Source organism: Pseudophryne corroboree, chromosome 6 (genome assembly GCF_028390025.1).
Source record: "Pseudophryne corroboree isolate aPseCor3 chromosome 6, aPseCor3.hap2, whole genome shotgun sequence".
Classification (NCBI taxonomy): Eukaryota; Metazoa; Chordata; class Amphibia; order Anura; family Myobatrachidae; genus Pseudophryne; species Pseudophryne corroboree.
This window is the reverse complement of record NC_086449.1, coordinates 473816634-473835179: the sequence shown is the minus strand read 5'-3', so window position 1 is coordinate 473835179 and position 18546 is coordinate 473816634. Positions and strand designations below refer to the sequence as shown.

The window sequence follows — 18546 nt, the reverse complement described above, 5'->3', positions numbered from 1 at the left end:
CAACGGTGTACAATTTGGTGGAAGACTTCTGGGTGAAGTCCCCACTCTCCCGGGTGAAGGTCGTGTCTGCTGAGGAAGTCTGCTTCCCAGTTGTCCACTCCCGGAATGAACACTGCTGACAGTGCTATCACATGATTTTCCGCCCAGCGAAGAATCCTTGCAGTTTCTGCCATTGCCCTCCTGCTTCTCGTGCCGCCCTGTCTGTTTATGTGGGCGACTGACGTGATGTTGTCCGACTGGATCAACACCGCCTGACCCTGAAGCAGAGGTTTTGCTTGAATTAAGGCATTGTAAATGGCCCTTAGTTCTAGAATGTTTATATGAAGAGATGTTTCCATGCTTGACCACAAGCCCTGGAAATTTCTTCCCTGTGTGACTGCTCCCCAGCCTCTCAGGCTGGCATCCGTGGTTACCAGGATCCAATCCTGAATGCCAAATCTGCGGCCCTCTAGTAGATGAGCCCTCTGAAGCCACCACAGGAGAGACACCCTTGTCCTTGGCGACAGGGTTATCCGTTGATGCATCTGAAGATGCGATCCGGACCATTTTCCCAGTAGATCCCACTGAAAAGTTCTTGCATGGAATCTTCCGAATGGAATCGCTTCGTAAGAAGCCACCATTTTTCCCAGGACCCTTGTGCACTGATGCACTGAGACCTGTCCTGGTTTTAGGAGGTTCCTGACTAGCTCGGATAACTCCCTGGCCTTCTCCTCCGGGAGAAACACCTTCTTCTGGACTGTGTCCAGAATCATTCCTAAGAACAGTAGACGTGTCGTTGGAATCAGCTGCGATTTTGGAATATTTAGAGTCCATCCGTGCTGACTTAGCACTACCTGAGATAGTGCCACTCCGACTTCTAACTGTTCCTTGGTTCTTGCCCTTATCAGGAGATCGTCCAAGTAAGGGATAATTAAGATGCCTTTTCTTCGTAGAAGAATCATCATTTCGGCCATTACCTTGGTAAAGACCCGAGGCGCCGTGGACAATCCAAACGGCAGCGTCTGAAACTGATAATGACAGTTTTGTACTACAAACCTGAGGTACCCTTGGTGAGAAGGATATATTGGGACGTGGAGATAAGCATCCTTGATGTCCAGCGACACCATATAGTCCCCCTCTTCCAGGTTCGCTATCACCGCTCTGAGTGACTCCATCTTGAATTTGAACCTTTTTATGTAAGTGTTCAAAGATTTTAGATTTAATATTGGTCTCACCGAGCCGTCCGGCTTCGGTACCACAAATAGTGTGGAATAATACCCCTTCCCCTGTTGTAAGAGGGGTACCTTGATTATCACCTGCTGGGAGTACAGCTTGTGAATGGCTTCCAGAACTGCCTCCCTGTCGGAGGGAGACTTTGGTAAAGCAGACTTCAGGAACCGATGAGGAGGAAACGCCTCGAATTCCAGTTTGTACCCCTGTGATACTACCTGTAGAATCCAGGGATCCACTTGCGAGTGAGCCCACTGCGCGTTGAAATTCTTGAGACGGGCCCCCACCGTGTCTGAGTCTGCTTGTAAAGCCCCAGCGTCATGCTGAAGACTTGGCAGAAGCAGGAGAGGGCTTCTGCTCCTGGGAAGCGGCTGCATGGTGCTGCCTTTTTCCTCTTCCTCTGCCCTTGGGCAGAAAAGAGTGACCTTTTGCTCGCTTGTACTTATGGGAACGAAAGGACTGAGTTTGAAAAGACTGTGTCTTTTTCTGTTGATGTGAAGTAACCTGGGGTAAAAAGGTGGATTTTCCAGCCGTTGCCGTGGCCACCAGGTCTGTTAGACCAGCCCCAAATAACTCCTCCCCCTTATACGGCAATACTTCCATGTGCCGTTTGGAATCTGCGTCCCCTGACCACTGTCTGGTCCATAATGCTCTTCTGGCAGAGATGGACATTGCGCTTACTCTTGATGCCAGGGTACAAATATCCCTCTGTGCATCACGCATATATAGCAATGCATCCTTTAAATGTTCTATAGTTAACAGAATATTGTCCCTATCCAGGGTATCAATATTCTCAGTCAGGGAATCTGCCCATGCGACTCCAGCACTGCACATCCAGGCTGATGCGATTGCTGGTCGCAGTATAACACCAGTATGTGTGTATATACTTTTCAGGATATTTTCCAGCCTCCTATCAGCTGGTTCTTTGAGGGTGGCCGTATCAGGGGACGGTAACGCTACTTGTTTAGATAAACGTGTGAGCGCCTTATCTACCCAGGGGGTGTTTCCCACCGTGCCCTAACCTCTGGCGGGAAAGGGTATAGTGCTAATAACTTATTAGAAATTAGCTGTTTTTTATCGGGGGAAACCCACGCTTTATCACACACCTCATTTATTTCCTCAGACTCAGGAAAAACTATTGGCAGTTTTTTCACACCCCACATAATACCCGCCTTTGAGGTATTTGTAGTGTCAGAAAGGTTCAATGCCTCTTTCATTGCCGTGATCATGTAACGTGTGGCCCTACTGGACATTACGTTTGTCTCGTCACCGTCGACACTAGATTCAGTATCTGTATCTGGATCCGTGTCGACCCACTGAGGTAGCGGCCGTTTTAGGGCCCCTGAGGGTGTCTGAGACGCCTGAACAGGCACTAATTGATTTGCCGGCTTTCTCATGTCGTCAACAGTTTTTTGTAAATTGCTGACATTATCACTTAATTGCTTAAACACAATCATCCAGTCAGGTGTCGACTCCCTAGGGGGTGACATCACTAACACAGGCAACTGCTCCGCCTCCACTTCATTTTCCTCCTCATACATGTCGACACACGCGTACCGACACACAGCACACACACCGGGAATGCTCTGATAGAGGACAGGACCCTACTTAGCCCTTTGGAGAGACAGAGGGAGAGTCTGCCAGCACACACCCAGCGCTATATATATATACAGGGATAACCTTATATAAGTGTTAATCCCTTATAGCTGCTGTTAATCTAGTTATTTGCTGCCAAAATGCCCCCCCTTCTCTTTTTTACCCTGAATCAGATGCAGTACTGCAGGGGAGAATCAGGGAGCCGTCCTTCCAGCGGAGCTGTGAGGGAATAATGGCGCCAGTGTGCTGAGGAGATAGGCCCCGCCCCTTCACGACGTCCTTAACTCCCGCTTTTTTGTGTAAAATGGCAGGGGAAAAAATACATCCATATAGCCCTGGAGCTATATGTGATGTATTCCTTTTGCCAGCTAAGGTATATGTGTGTTATATTGCGTCTCAGGGCGCTCCCCCCCAGCGCCCTGCACCCTCAGTGACCGGAGTGTGAAGTGTGCTGAGAGCAATGGCGCACAGCTGCGGTGCTGTGCGCTACCTTAGTCTTGAAGACAGGATGTCTTCTGCCGCCGCTTTCACCGGACCTTCGTCTCTTCTGGCTCTGTAAGGGGGACGGCGGCGCGGCTCCGGTGACCCATCCAGGCTGAACCTGTGATCGTCCCTCTGGAGCTAACGTCCAGTAGCCTAAGAAGCCCAATCCACTCTGCACTCAGGTGAGTTCGCTTCTTCTCCCCTTAGTCCCACGATGCAGTGAGCCTGTTGCCAGCAGGACTCACTGAAAATAAAAAAACCTAACTAAACTTTTATTCTAAGCAGCTCTGGAGAGCTACCTAGTTTGCACCCTTCTCGGCCGGGCACAAAAATCTAACTGGCTTGGAGGAGGGTCATAGGGGGAGGAGCCAGTGCACACCACCTGATATCTCAAGCTTTTATTTTGTGCCCTGTCTCCTGCGGAGCCGCTATTCCCCATGGTCCCTACGGAGTCCCAGCATCCACTTAGGACGTTAGAGAAATATAACAGAGACCAAGTTCCACTTTACTCCAGTTATCATGTGTACACAGTACCTCCCTACTGTTCCTTGGCTCTATAATAATGTCTTAAGTGACACTGTTATTATGTATCGCTATCAGTTATGGCTACTGTATCCTGATATCCTCCTTATACTGAATAGCCACTGCTACTGAATCAGCATTAACTGCTGCCCACTTTGGATTGTCTTAGTCCCAGTCTATGCTTGGCTAAATGTTCAATAGCCTTTCCTTGCTTGTGGTACCAATTGTAGTGTAAATAGCTGGTTACACACTTACTCTGTCCTGCAGCAGCGCTGGCGTGAAGTGTTCTGGTCAGCGACAAGCGCCGCCCCTCTACAGCTTACTGGAGACTTGCCTTGGATCACTGCCTCTGATGGTAAGTCTTAAGGAGGGTACCACTGATGTCCCGACCGCTGCAGCACCGCGCTCCTCCCCTGCCTCCTCCACCGCAGGCACTCGGGTCTCCGCTGCTCCCCCCGCTGCCTTCCACTTGCGACCGCCCGCCTGGATGTCACAGCCGCTCTGATGGCAGCGGCGCCTCAACAACACGGTACTTCTCCCGTCTCCACCAGCGCCCGGGCACAGAGTGCAGGTACACCGGCTCAGCGGTCACTTCTGCCTCCGCTGCCCGCTCTCAGCGCCTCCGCTCCGCCAAGCTAGCTCCGTCTGGCACCGCTCCCCCTAGTCTCAACCGCCGCTGTATGTTTACAGCAAGTTTACGGCTCTTTAGCAGCGGTGAGCATCAGGGTGCGGGCGCTGACAGAGGGATCTGCAGGTCTGACAGCCGCCGGTAAGGAGCTGTATTTATACTGCTCCAGACTCACGGCTCGTGCCCCCCTTTTCCCGCCTAAGCCTCGAGCTATCCCCCCTGGTCAGCGGCACTGTAGTGCTCGTGGGGCGCTCGAGACATTCCAGAGTTTTCTGTCAGAGCCGTCAGGGCTTGACAGAATGCTCACTGACAGCTGTTTCCGAACCCACATAGCCTCTCCATCCTCCCTATGCTACGCTACTGAAATCTAAATGTTAAACACCTGTACTCCCATCACTTTATTATATATATATTTAATAAACTACAAATATTTATCCCCTCTAACTTCATCTACACACACATTTATACATGCACAAGTAAATACATATATTTATACGTATCCATTAAACGCCACCACATTCCTTCTTTTAATATATATATAAATTACACATAAATATATACACATCGAGCATATAATTTTCCATGTTAGAGGTACAATAATCATATTACATAGACAAATAATATAGAAGAAAGAGAAAATTATTAAAAAGTTAACAAAACAATAAATGTTTACCTTAAACAAATCTGTCAGGTGTTCAAGCCCTAAGCCATGCAAAAACACATCCAAGTCACTGGAGGTTGAATAACTAAAACAAGTGTTAAAAAAAAGCATTAACAACATTTTAAAAAACAACAGAAAAAGGTTTAAAATACATTAAGTATTTCTGAAGCCAGAAGCTATATCTAGTATGAACAAAGCGATATATCAGGTTCTATTTAATTGTCGATTTCCAAGAATTACTTCAAGCAAGCATAATAAGAATATTTTAAAATAATAAAATAATTGGGTACTTGAAGAGAAAGGAAATAACTTATTAACCCCTTCAGTTGTGACTTTTTGGGATTTGGTTATACCTCCCAGGGAGAGTTTCAAATTTTTTTTTACCTGCACGTTGCCAGGGGTTTCATGCACTGTGTCATGCTTTTTGCCAGGGGTTTTATGCTCGGATCCATGCTCGTTGCCTAGGGGTAGCTAGGGATGGTCATCGACCATCGATGATTCAAAATAATCGATGGTATATGACCGATGTCAAACTTTTACCATCTATGGGGGAGAACCAGATAGTTTCCCGCAATCAATGGTTCTATGCTACCAAATTTTTTTACATTTTTTTTTTGCTCAAAGTGCCAGGGCACGGAGCTTAGCCCCGCCCCCTGACACCCACTAAGCCATGCCCCTGGTTCACATTTATACTATAAAGCAGGGATGACATCAATGGATCCATTCCAGATGGTTTTAAACCATCGAGGTTATCCATCAATGGTGACCATCGATATATAACCCACCGATGGCCATCCCCCAGATAGCATTTGCTGGTGGGCACTTAAATCACCCCCCTCCCCCCTCCTCCCTTGTACTCCGCTTGGCTGGCAAAGTTTTGCAGAATGACACGATCGCGTCATTCTTCAAAGTCCACCGGCTTACAGGAATGCAAGGAGGAGGGAGGGGGAGCAGTGGCATGCCCCGTAAAGTTTCCGGGGTAGCCAGTCTGACAGTGCAGCTGGCCCCAGAAATTTTCCGGCCATACCACTCAAGTGGTTAGGAGGCACTTGAACTTGTCACTGCACACAAAGCACTAGAGTAGTATAGATGTGTCAACTTACATCTAGACTCCCTACACCTTAAACCGCCTTTCTAGTCATGCCGTGGGGTGGCGTGACTTGGTAGCACCGAGCGTCTTTTCACACAACTTTTTCCATTAAAATGTCTTATTCGCAAAACGACGCAAATAGGACGCACAAGCAGCTTATGTCGATTAAAATTATGAGGCATGCCTATATTCTGTGTGCAACCGCGGCTGTATTTGCATATGAAATGCTCCGCTACATAGTATTCCTAGAAAACACTGTAACACACCATTATGTATGCAGATACAGGCGCGGTCGCACACGGAATATAGTCATGCCGCATATTTTAATCAGCAGAGTCTGCTTGTGCATCTTACTCGCATAGCGATGCGAGTAAGGCGCAATTTCAGCAAAAGTCACCTGACGCTAACAGAGTTGCACAGGACCTGTCATCTCACACACACCAGGCATCTGGACATAATTTGCAAGTACACATTCAATGCTGTGAGAACATTACAATGGGTTAAAGTGTTGTATTGTATGAAGTGATGTTCTAACAACTGAATGTAGCTAATTACAAGTATCTTAGATTTAAACAGCGATGGTAATTTTTGTAATATGTACGAGTACATGTCCTTGTTTTTGAAAACTCTGAGCACCTAGTCTTTAATGAGATATACATATATTTATAATTAGACAGTAATTTGATGCAGTTTTGTATTTGAATTAATTTATTGTATTTTATACAGTACCTTTTTTGCAAAAATTATCCCCCAAGACTAGTAATCCTTTACCATAGGAGACACACTGGGAGCAGATGTTTTAAGCCTGGAGAAGTGATAAAGTGGAAGGTGATAACGCACCAGCCAATCAGCTCCTGTTAAGTTGCAGGCTGAGTTTGAAAAATGACAGTTAGAAGCTGATTGGCTGGTGTGTTATCACCTTCCACTTTGTCACTTCACCAGGCTTAATACATCTGCCCCAGTGATTCACAAACTGGATATACAGTTACACCCTGATGTGCCTCGGAACACTTGCAGGAGTGCCCTGGGCTGGTGGTTCAGAACTAATTCAAATTATTTATAGTCAATGAAATAGGCAAAACCAATGCTTTCTGCTTCCCACCATAAAATATGCGGACAAACATTTGTGAATCTTGTCATTCACCACATAACTGAACCTAAGGATGACATATACAGTAAACACAATTTACTTAATTTTTGGGGGACACTTGTCAGAGTAATAGATTTTATACTTGTGATGCAGGGAAGCTAGCAGTAATTAATGAAACTCCAGAAACATACCAAGGGCAAAATGTAATAGGTTAAGAGTTTCTTGCAAGTGCATACTTGCACTGACTCACTGCAAGATCGGTGCGAGAATGTTCAGTAACTCACAGTATGTAACAGCCTGCGAGTTACAGAGTGCCTACGGAACTCACATGTGACACCATGCGAGATTTCTGGTGGCAAAGCCCGCGAAAATCTTGCTAATCGAAATCTGAAATTTATTACATGTGATGTGTTTAGCTTGCAACCAAAGGAGCCATTGGTCCCCCAAAGTCACCTGATTTGTACCTTACTGGCCCTATATAAGTTGTACCTCTTCATTTTTCTTTGTTAGGTTTTGTGAAGGAGACAATGTCGGAGGGAGGAGCAACATTGGGACTTCTATAGATATATTCTGCAGCATGCCATTTAGGCTGAGAGTTGGGGATGACCTGAGTGAGTAGGAAGAGGTGGTAGGTACCCAGCCTGAGTTTGAGGAGTAGGGTGGTGAGGAGCACGAGAAGGTAGTAATGGGAAGAGCCTGCTGTATCTGCCCCTTGAAAAACAAAAACAGGATAAAATGTTTCACTGAAAGAAATTGTGTCCATCTAATCTAACGGGTTCTTTGCGAATATGGCAGACGTACAAGATGGATTATATGACTAGTATTTTAAGAAACTCAACAGTTCTGTTTTACTCTGTATGTGTTACATGTATTGATTCAAAGTTAATGGAACATACTGTATGTATCAAACTTATGTTTTTCCTTTAAAACAGGTTAAATTAATTGTTTACAACTCCGCACGCCACCTTTTGTGGCATCCAAAGTCTTTAATGATCAGATTTAAAATAAATAAATGCTGAGTATAACCGAATAGATGCCCAGAGTTGGAATAAGGGCCTTGCAGCACAAGCACCAAAAGGTTTATATATACGGTTTCATTTTAGTGTATTAGTACAATTATACAGTACATAGCAAGCAGTCAGCATATGAATAAATAAGCAAAAAGCAGATATAAATTGAGGATTGCTCTACTTTCACTAAAACATGCCATTCAACATGTTTGAAAAACAACTGGAAAAAAATTTCAACTATTATGGACATAATGCTAATACAATTATTAACCTCTTGGATGGTCAAAGCTGTGTAATCTATACAACTAAATGACACAAAGCTACAGATGTGTCCACTTATATCTAACCTCTAAGCACGGTAAACAGCCTTTCTAGTCATGCCATTGTGTGGTGTGAACTCGATAGTACGAGTGTCTTTCTCTGCAACGTTTTACATTACAATAAAGCAATGAAAATAGAAAGCATAAGCAGCACATGCTGATTAAAATGGTATGCAGCATGCCCATATTCTGTGTGCGACCATGGCTGTATCTGCATATCAGGTTCAGTATGAAATAGAAATTAAAGTAGAAACGGCTGCGCAAAGTAATACCTACAATGAAAATCCTGACGGTCAAAATACCGACAACTGACCGATGGTCAAAATACCGACAAAGTCAAAAACACAGAAAAGGGCAAAATACCGACATTTAAAATGTCGACAGTCAAACCATAGACATTTAAATTGTCGACAGGTCAAAAAGTCGATACAGGTGTATGATTGTTTTTTCCTGTGTATGTCGACATAGGTAGACATAGACACAGTATAAGTGTACGCGTCTGCTCGCCATGCTTCGGGCAAACTATTATATTCACCCTCCAGGTCCACTGGGATGGTTAAGTATGATCAAGTTGGTTTCGATGAAAAAAATTATGAAAAACTCATGTCAACTTTTTGACCTGTCGACATTTTAAATGTTTGTATTTTGACCATGCTGGTATTTTGACCGCCGGTATTTTGACTGTAGGTAAACCGACTGCATCCCTGCAAATCAAAAGTTGAAAACTGTAATGTAGCATTTTGTATGCAGATACAGGCATGCCACATATATTAATTAGGAGAGTCTGCTTGTGAGTCTTATTCATATAGCTATGCGAATAAGATGCATTCTTGGCCCAAAACCCCCCCAAAAAAGTCGCCTGACAGTAACAGTTGCACAGGACCTGTGAGCTCCCTCACACCAGACATCACGCGCTGCGTGGCGTATTGAGGCTAGATGTATGAGAACACATTTGTACCACTATTTTTACTAAATATCTGGAGAGCTTATGCCATCTCCAAACCTTAGAGATACTCACCTTGACATGTTACCCAAGCTACAGTATGCAACTGGATTTTGATTCCTATTTTAAAGTGTATATTATATTATATTTTCCCCATATTACATGTGACTAGCAATGTTTTACTGAGATTTATGATAGTATCTGTAGAAGCATTGTATGCAGCATCATTAAACTCAGAAAAGTCTACTTACTGCTTTTTATCAATAATTGCATCAAAGCCAATGTTCAATTTGTACATAACAAAAATTATATTGAGATTACAAATAAAAGTAATGGAACTCAACAACAGGGCATATATTGAGATGACATCCAAAGTACTAGAACAACAAATTAGGCTCTAATCACAACCAAAATTTGAATAGTATAATGTGAAATTAGAATATTTACACCAAAACTGTTTCTTAACTACATGCCTGGCTGTGCATTATCTGGCCTGGTTGAAAACAATACAACAAATCAGAAATGCAGAGTGTTCAGCTGCCAGAAGATAATCTTCTCGCAGCTGCCAATCACAGAGGAACCTCCTGACCCCTCTGCATTCCTACACACTCCCCCAGTGTCGGCCGTTCTGCCGTTTACTGCTGATACTGTAGGTCAGCACAATAGAGCCTCCCAATCGCACAATCACCTGACCAAGGGCCTAATTCAGCTTGGATTGCTATTGAGACAGAAATTAAAAATTTCTCAATTCTGCTTCTGCTAAAAATCACATGAGAAGAGCCACCCAGAAAAGTAAGAGGCACCCATTGACGCAACTGCAAAATTGCGTATTCGATAGAATTGCGATGCATATGCAGAAATAGAGTACCATCGACAATTACAGTTGACCCAGGGCTACTCAGAATAATAGTAATATAGTCACACCGGCGCCTTGTTTTTAGTCGCAAACCATTGCAACCGACGTCAGATACACACCCTTAAAATGGCCATGATCCGCCTACATTTTTTCAAAAAATCCCCACAAATGCCATGTTAACACCCACAAACATTCACTACCTGTCAATCAAATTGTAATGGCATTTCACTGCATTGTGATCGCAATTTAGCATTCACGCACGTGCAATGCGTTTGCAGCGCATGCGCAGTCGGCAGATAATTGCCCGATTTGCGATTTTGTAACTGAATCAGGCCCCAATACAGAAGTGTTTATGCTCCTGATGCTCCTGCAACTGGTTTATCCACTTCTCCCGATTCAAACACCTAGCAGCACAGCCTTTGGGGAAACTATAGTAATTGGCTGGACCTCGTCTTCAATCTATGGTGGACTGAAAGCACTGCACAAATCAAGCTTAAAAGTGAAAAAATAATTCTATAAGAAAAATAAAGTGTAATAAGCCCTTGACATCTGAGCCTAAGCCGATATTGGAAAATAGGAGAGAAAAATAGCGGAGGGGTTTACCATATTTTTTAATAACCATCACCAGGCTGAACCAGCCATGGGGAGAATGCTATAGCATGGAGACGAACAGCGTGGGGTCCCTCAACCATAATGTTAATCAGCTCCAAATTGACCAGACCAGGGCTGGAATCCCTCGGAAAACTGGAACCCCGGGCTTTTCCATGCACACATCTTTTTAAAACAATTTATTCACTTTTAAACATAACAAAGCCTGCATGTCATATTAATCTGGGCAGTACAACAGCCAAATACACAAGCTACTGGCAGGTTTATTTTTTCTTTAATATTATGCTGCAATGTATTTGTATATCGGTTTAACAAACCTGATGGTTAGTAAATCCGGCGTTTCCATCATTCTCTATGTTAAATGTACAATGGTCTATTGAAGTCTTAAGTTTTGTTATTTTAAATTTTCCTGTCAGATTTGGCAATTCTAAATCTCCAATGTGCAAAATCAACAGAAATTCACACACAAAAAATAATAATAGGATTTTGGTACTTACCAGGTAAATCCTTTTCTTTGAATCCATAGGGGGCACTGGAGTACTCTTGGGATATGGACGGTTCCGCAGGAACAAGGCATTGAATAAATTAAATTTGGAACTACTCCTCCCCTCCATATCCCAGAGTACCTCAGTGTTTTTTACTGAGCCGAACAGGAGCTATAGAGAGGTTGACAATGGAAATTACATATAACAAAACGGACAACAATAAAGTTGACACATAACGTTACTGACAACTAACAGTTGACACCATAACCGATAGAACTTGATAATTTGAACCAGTTGGTGAGAGTGTGTTACCATAAGATTCTCTGAACTTACCACAAACCAGGTAAAACTGCTCTGGGTGGGCGTCCAGTGCCCCCTATGGATTCAAAGAAAAGGATTTACCTGGTATGTACCAAAATCCTATTTTCTTTTTCATCCACTAGGGGTCACTGGAGTACTCTTGGGACGTACCAAAGTTTCCCCCGTGAGCGGGAGAGCTGTTTGGCACCTGTAACACTAGGCGGCCAAAGCTAGATGCTGATGCCGCAAAAGTATCAAACTTGTAAAAGCGCACAAACGTGTGCACTGAAGACCATGTAGCCGCACGGCAAAGCTGTATCGTAGAAGCTCCACGACCAGCTGCCCACAGAACGTGCGGAATGAGCTGTTACTGATGTAGGAGGCTGTAACCTAGCATGAAGGTAAGCCTGACGTATGGTCAGTTTTATCCATCTGGATAAGGTCTGCTTAGAAGCTGGCCAACCCATCTTGGCAGCATCGTAGAGAACAAACAACGTATCAGTCTTACGAACTGTAGACGTTCGGGATACATAAAAAGCGTAGTGCGCGTACCACATCCAAGGTTCCAGAATCTCCTGTTAACACAGGAACTACTATTGGTTGATTGATGTGAAAAGAGGACACTACTTTTGGTAGGAAAGCGGGATTCGTACGAAGTTCCGCTCGGTCATCATGAAACACTAAATACGGTGGCTTGCATGACACGGCACCCAAATCTGAGACACGCCTTGCCGAAGCTAAGGCGAGGAGAAAATTTGTTTTCCAAGTGAGAAACTTAATATCCACTTGTTGTAAGGGTTCGAAATATAAAGACTGTAAGAAATCTAAAACCAGATTCAAGTCCCATGGTGCAGTAGGTGGAGTGAATGGAGGCTGTACTCTGAGGACACCTTGCAGAAAAGTGTGTACCGACGGCAACAGAGCCAATCTTCTTTGAAAGTAAATTGACAACGCAGATATCTGCACTTTTAGTGTGGATAAACGCAGACCTCCATCTAACCCCATCTGTAGAAATAACAAAAGATGGGATAACTTGAAAGATGAAGTTGGAAACTTCCTAGCTTCACACCAACCTATATAGGCACGCCAAATTCTGTAATAATGAGCTGCCGTAACCGGCTTCCTAGCTCGTAACATAGTTGGTATAACCGATTCTGGAATGCCCTCTCTTCTTAAGAGGGCTATCTCAACAGCCACCCGTCAAACGCAGCCACGCTAAATCGGAGTAAAGGAACGGACCCTGTTGTAACAGGTCCGGACGTAGTGGGAGCGGCCAAGGATCGTCTGCGAGTAGTCCGCGGAGATCCGAGAACCAAGCTCTCCAAGGCCAATGAGGCGCCACTAGTATGACTGTGACGGACTCTCTTTTGATCCGTTTTAGCAACAGAGGGAGCAGCGGAAACGGTGGAAACAGATACACGAGGCTGTACGGCCACGTGATTGTGAGAGCATCCACCTTTGGAGCCACTGCCTTTGGATCTCTCGTTCTGGACACGTACTGGGGCTTTTGATGATTGTGGCGAGATGCCATCAGGTCCACTTGAGGGTAACCCCACCTCTGGACCAGCATGTGAAACACCTCTGGATTTAATGCCCATTCTCCTGGATGAAAATCCCGACGGCTGAGATAATCCGCCTCCCAGTTGTCCACTCCCGGAATGAATACTGCCGACAATATCACTTGGTGATACTCGGCCCAATTGAGGATTCGAGCTACTTCCCGCATTGCCATACGGCTTTTCGTTCCTCCTTGTTTGTTGATGTATGCGACCGCCGTCGATTTGTCTGACTGCACCTGAACAGTCTGAGACCGAAGCATGTGCACTGCTTGTCGTAGCGCATTGTAAATTGCCCGGAGTTCCAGGACATTTATAGACAGCAATCTTTCGTGATCCGCCCAGAGACCCTGGAGCTGATAATTTTGAACTACAGCTCCCCAACCTCTGAGACTCGCGTCCGCCGTGAGAATTATCCAATTCCAGGCGCCGAACCGTTTCCCTGTGGTTAGATTCTGTACTTTGAGCCACCAGAGTAGAGACACTCTGGCCCGTGGAGACAACCTCACCCTGCGATGAATCTGCAGATGCGAGCCCGACCACTGTGCGAGCACATCCAGTTGAAAAGGACGTGAGTGAAGTCTTCCGAACTGAAGCGCTTCGAAAGCCGCCACCATTGTGCCTAAGAGGCGAATGCACAAATGAACCGAGACTGTGCGTGGCTTGAGCACTAATTGTACCAGATGACGAATGACCTGTACTTTCTGTTCTGGTAGGTAAATTCTTTGATTTAACGTATCGAGAATCATACCTAGGAATTGAAGTCGTTGAGACGGAATTAGATGTGATTTATTGAAGTTGACCGTGGTGAACCAGTACATTGTATGTTAGCAACGCCTGTTGGAGGAGCATTTGTTGAGACGGAGCTTTGATGAGCAAATCGTCCAAGTACGGAACTATTATCACTCCCAGGGATCTGAGATGAGCTATCATCACAGACATCACCTTGGTGAATACCCGAGGCGCTGACGAGAGGCCAAACGGTAAAGCCTGAAACTGGTAATGGTTCTGCCGTATTGCAAACCGCAAGAACCTCTGATGAGGTGGCCAAATCGGAATGTGTAAGTACGCATCCTTGAGATCCAGTGCAATCATGAATTCCTGTGGCTCTAGACCTGCAATTACTGAACGCAGAGATTCCATCTTGAATCTGTAGTAAGTGACGTACTGATTGAGACCCTTTAAGTTCAATATTGGCCTGACCGAGCCATCCGGCTTTGGTACCACAAACCGACTGGAATAATAACCCTGACCATGTTGGTGTACAGGGACCGGAATCAAAACTGCTGCATACAGCAGAGACTGAATGGCAATCTGCAGAACCGCCTTCTTGTCGTCCGACACAGGCAGTCCTGCATTGGCGGGAGACAGTCTAACTCTATTTTGTAACCTTTTAAGACTAAATTGCGGATCCACCCATCTGTGGACGTCTGAAGCCACGCCAACTGGAACGTTTGAAGGCGTGCTCCCACAATTGGAGATCCGAGATGGGCTGGGAGCCCGTCATGCCACTGGCTTGCCGGGGACCTTAGCGTCCTGACGAGTGGTGTTGGTTTGTTGGAAACCACGTCCCCGACCTCGTCTACCAGGTGTGGCCGTTCCTCTGCCACGCCCGCGAAAGGACTGAGGTCTAAAGGATTTGAACGCAGGTCCAGAATATCTCCTTCTAGGTACTGTTGGAGGCAATGGTAAGAAAACAGACTTTCCTCCCATGGCCTCAGAAATCCATTTGTCCAATTCAGGCCCAAACAACTTCTCGCTACCGTAAGGTAACGCCTCTATACCTTTTTTGACCTCCGCCTCCGCTTGCCAAGAACACAGCCAGAGCGCTCGTCGTGCTGTAACTAGCGATGATGAAAGGCGAGAAGTGAGCTGACAGACGTCAGTAGAAGCTGTACATAGATAGTCAGCAGCTTCCCAAATTTGATCAGCGAGAAGTATAAGGTGATCATCACTTAAGGCAGACTTGAGTTCTGTTATCCATACCATTAGCGCCTTAGTTACCCAAATGCCAACTAGCCCAGATCTAAGCAACACCCCTGCTGCTATATACATGGACTTTAGCATAGCTTCTATTTTACGGTCCGAAGGGTCCTTAAGCGAAGTAGCAGTTGGTACTGGTATGGTTAATTTCTTTGTAAGTTTAGACACAGACGAATCCACCAATGGCGGATTCTCCCATGTAGCTGTTACAGACTCTGGAAACGGGTAACTAGACTTAAATCTGTGAGGTATAGAAAACCGTTTATCCGGATTCTTTCGTGTTTCTAGTAACATCTTATTAAGAGATTCCGAAACAGGAAAACACATTGGAGTTCTCTGTCGTTTAGTAAAGACGACCTCATCATTTGTCAGAGGCTCCTCAGTTTCTGTAAACTTCAGAAACGCACCACTCTGATGAGATTATCAATGCCCGGGCTGTCAAAATCGTCACCATCTGACTGCTGGTCTACTTCGCCCTCCTCACCCTCATCTTGCGCAGTGAGGTCTGGCATAGAATCGTCAGAAAGCAACATAGCAGAAACCGGTAAATTATAAGACAAATGAAACTTATCCCTTCTATCCAAAGAGGACTTGGACTTTTGGCAAGGCTGAGACCCCTCCGGTAGTTCTAGTGGTCTCACCCTAGACTCCGATCTTGCCGCCTCCCGCTCTTGCCGAGTGGCAGCCAATCCAGCCAGGACATCTGCTAGAATAGCCCATGGAGGGTCCGGGGATGAAATTGGCTTTGAAACCGGAGCGGAAATTGTATTTGTAGCTGAATTCACAAACATACTGTACATGTGGTAGATCCATCCGGTAACACACTGTTACAGACCTTGCAGTGAAACTGCTGTTTTGTTTTTGCTGGTGTCTTACTCATTATGCAGACAGATAATACAAAATACAAAGACAGACAACTTGCGCGACTCAGTAAATAGCACTAAGGTGTCTCTATAAATATATATCTGGCCAAGTGCAGTGCATGCCAGCAATATGAAACCTGATCACAACCCCCCGCCTTCAATGGAGTAGAAATGTAGTGCAGGAAATTCTGGAAACACAACAGGAAAAAACAGGAAGCATGGTTAAATATATCCCTCATGCTTACAGTATAACACAAAGTGCAGACTTATAACTTATCCAAACAGATTTAAATAAAAACATACTTCTGTTGTATTCAAACCTTTAGTGTAAGACCTACACTCCCATCTGCACATATAAGTGAATCCGGTTAACAAAAGGCTCAATAGCCTATTCTAATAACACATGCAGCGCTGCTAAGAACACACTTCTCCCTCCTTGCTGTGTGCTCCCCCCCCATGCTCCGTGTACCGCTCTCTATTACACGGGGCTTCCATACGCTAAAGAGGGAGCCGGGAAGCGGCAGCCGGCTGCATAGAGCCGTGGAGCGGCCTATGCATGAAGAACGTGGCCGGCGCGGCTCAGGGAGCGGCGGGAGGCAGCGGTAACCAGGTAGCGGCGGCGGGCGCTGGAAGCGGCGGCGGGTGGCTCGCACATAAACACAGTGTCCCCACACAGCAAGGCGGCAGCGTGAGCTGACCGCCCCGTCCCAACATACCTGGACCCTGTGGTGAGGGCTATGACGGGGCTTCTTCTGTAAGCTCCGTCCAGCCTATCCTGCAGGTAGTCCCGCACGTGTTTGTGACGGAGCTCTTTCAGAGAGGCCCGACACGCCACAGCTGCTTGTAGCAGCTTCCACTATCCCGGACCCATGCCTATTGGAAGGGGGGAAGGGATGTGGAACAGTTGAAAAAAAGAAAAATCAAAAATCCAATAAGTGTGGATAAGCTCCACACAAGCCTTGTTGCTACTGTGAGCACCGAAAAAACACTGAGGTACTCTGGGATATGGAGGGGAGGAGTAGTTCCAAATTTAATTTATTCAGTGCCTTGTTCCTGCGGAACCGTCCATATCCCAAGAGTACTCCAGTGACCCCTAGTGGATGAAAAAAAACAAAAAAAACAAGTTGATCCTTAGTAAATTTACTCCCATGTGAGTGGAAGCCTGTCTGCCAAAGACTGGTAGTGTGTGTGGTGGTACAATCCCTTGAGCAGATGGACAGATGTCCAACTGATTTTGCTCGAGCTAGGTCTACAGTAGGCTTGTGTCAACAGTCTGCCCAGGACTTGCACCCCCAGAGGAGTGGAAAAGTGTAACAAGCAGATTTTCTATAGTGTAAACAAAATATTTGCTTCTAGGATGTGGCAACAAGTAATGGCTCACAAAAGAATATATATATATATATATATATATATATATATATATATCGAAAGAGAAGTGGAGGGCGCAGGTATGAGTAAAAGATTTACAATTTCATTTATTTAGAAACAAATGCTCACATACATCTCAGCTTAAAATGTTGCGTTCCGTCCTTCACATAGCAGTCAAGCCACGGATCCGCTCTCTCACACAGCCGGTCTTCCGTCTCTTATCCGAGAAACGCCAGCAGTTGATTTTTCTCACCGGGACTGGGATCAGGTTGTGACCGTCTCTCACCAGCTCCACAGGCCACGCCCAACGCGTTTCGTCTACGGACTTCGTCAGGGGGTGTGGCTATGCATCATCTTACATTTCATTTATACCATCAGAAACACCTGTTTATTATAATCATCTGGGCCTATGCAATCTACAATAATTAAAAGCAACTGGACTAACCAATTATATACACACATATAGATACTAAAACCTTTATACGTTTCCAACATATTTGCTCCCAATTTGATTTCTTTACTAACAAGTTATCATATAGTTACCCGTATAACATTATTTCACAAATCATTGTTTATACAATAATTATCATATAAAAATACATTAACCAGCAGAGAAAATCTAAAAATGTAACAATATAAACACTATAAACAGTACAGATACTCCCAAAATTCGTACATTGACATATTATACCCTGAAAAGAGAGTGAAAAAAAGTAATGAATACTAAATAGAATAAACTGAATAGCATCCATTAAACGGAACATTAATTGGCAATAGATACTTCATAATAAATCCTTTCAATGGGTACCAGCACGCATAACCATTTAAAGATACTACTATTTGTCTCAAGCAGTTTTTTCTTATTAACCCATTCCAACCTACACTTTAATATACCATACAGAACTCAGCTCACAATGAGGCAAAGGGATCAATGATCCGACTACAGTGCCGCAAAGAGCGAGCTCTCCACAGTA

The 18546-nt window shown here is 44.9% G+C and overlaps 1 protein-coding gene across 4 annotated transcripts in view; it reads right to left on the bottom strand.

Annotated features, from left to right (window-relative positions):
• The window catches only part of ASZ1 (ankyrin repeat, SAM and basic leucine zipper domain containing 1), a 508155-nt gene that overhangs the window by 113651 nt on the left and 375958 nt on the right, over nt 1-18546 (bottom strand). For all 4 annotated transcript variants that reach the window (XM_063930479.1, XM_063930476.1, XM_063930477.1 and 1 more), the window contains one exon: nt 5112-5184. In XM_063930479.1, coding sequence (XP_063786549.1) covers nt 5112-5184 — 73 coding nt within the window. The remainder of the gene's footprint in view (nt 1-5111; nt 5185-18546) is intronic.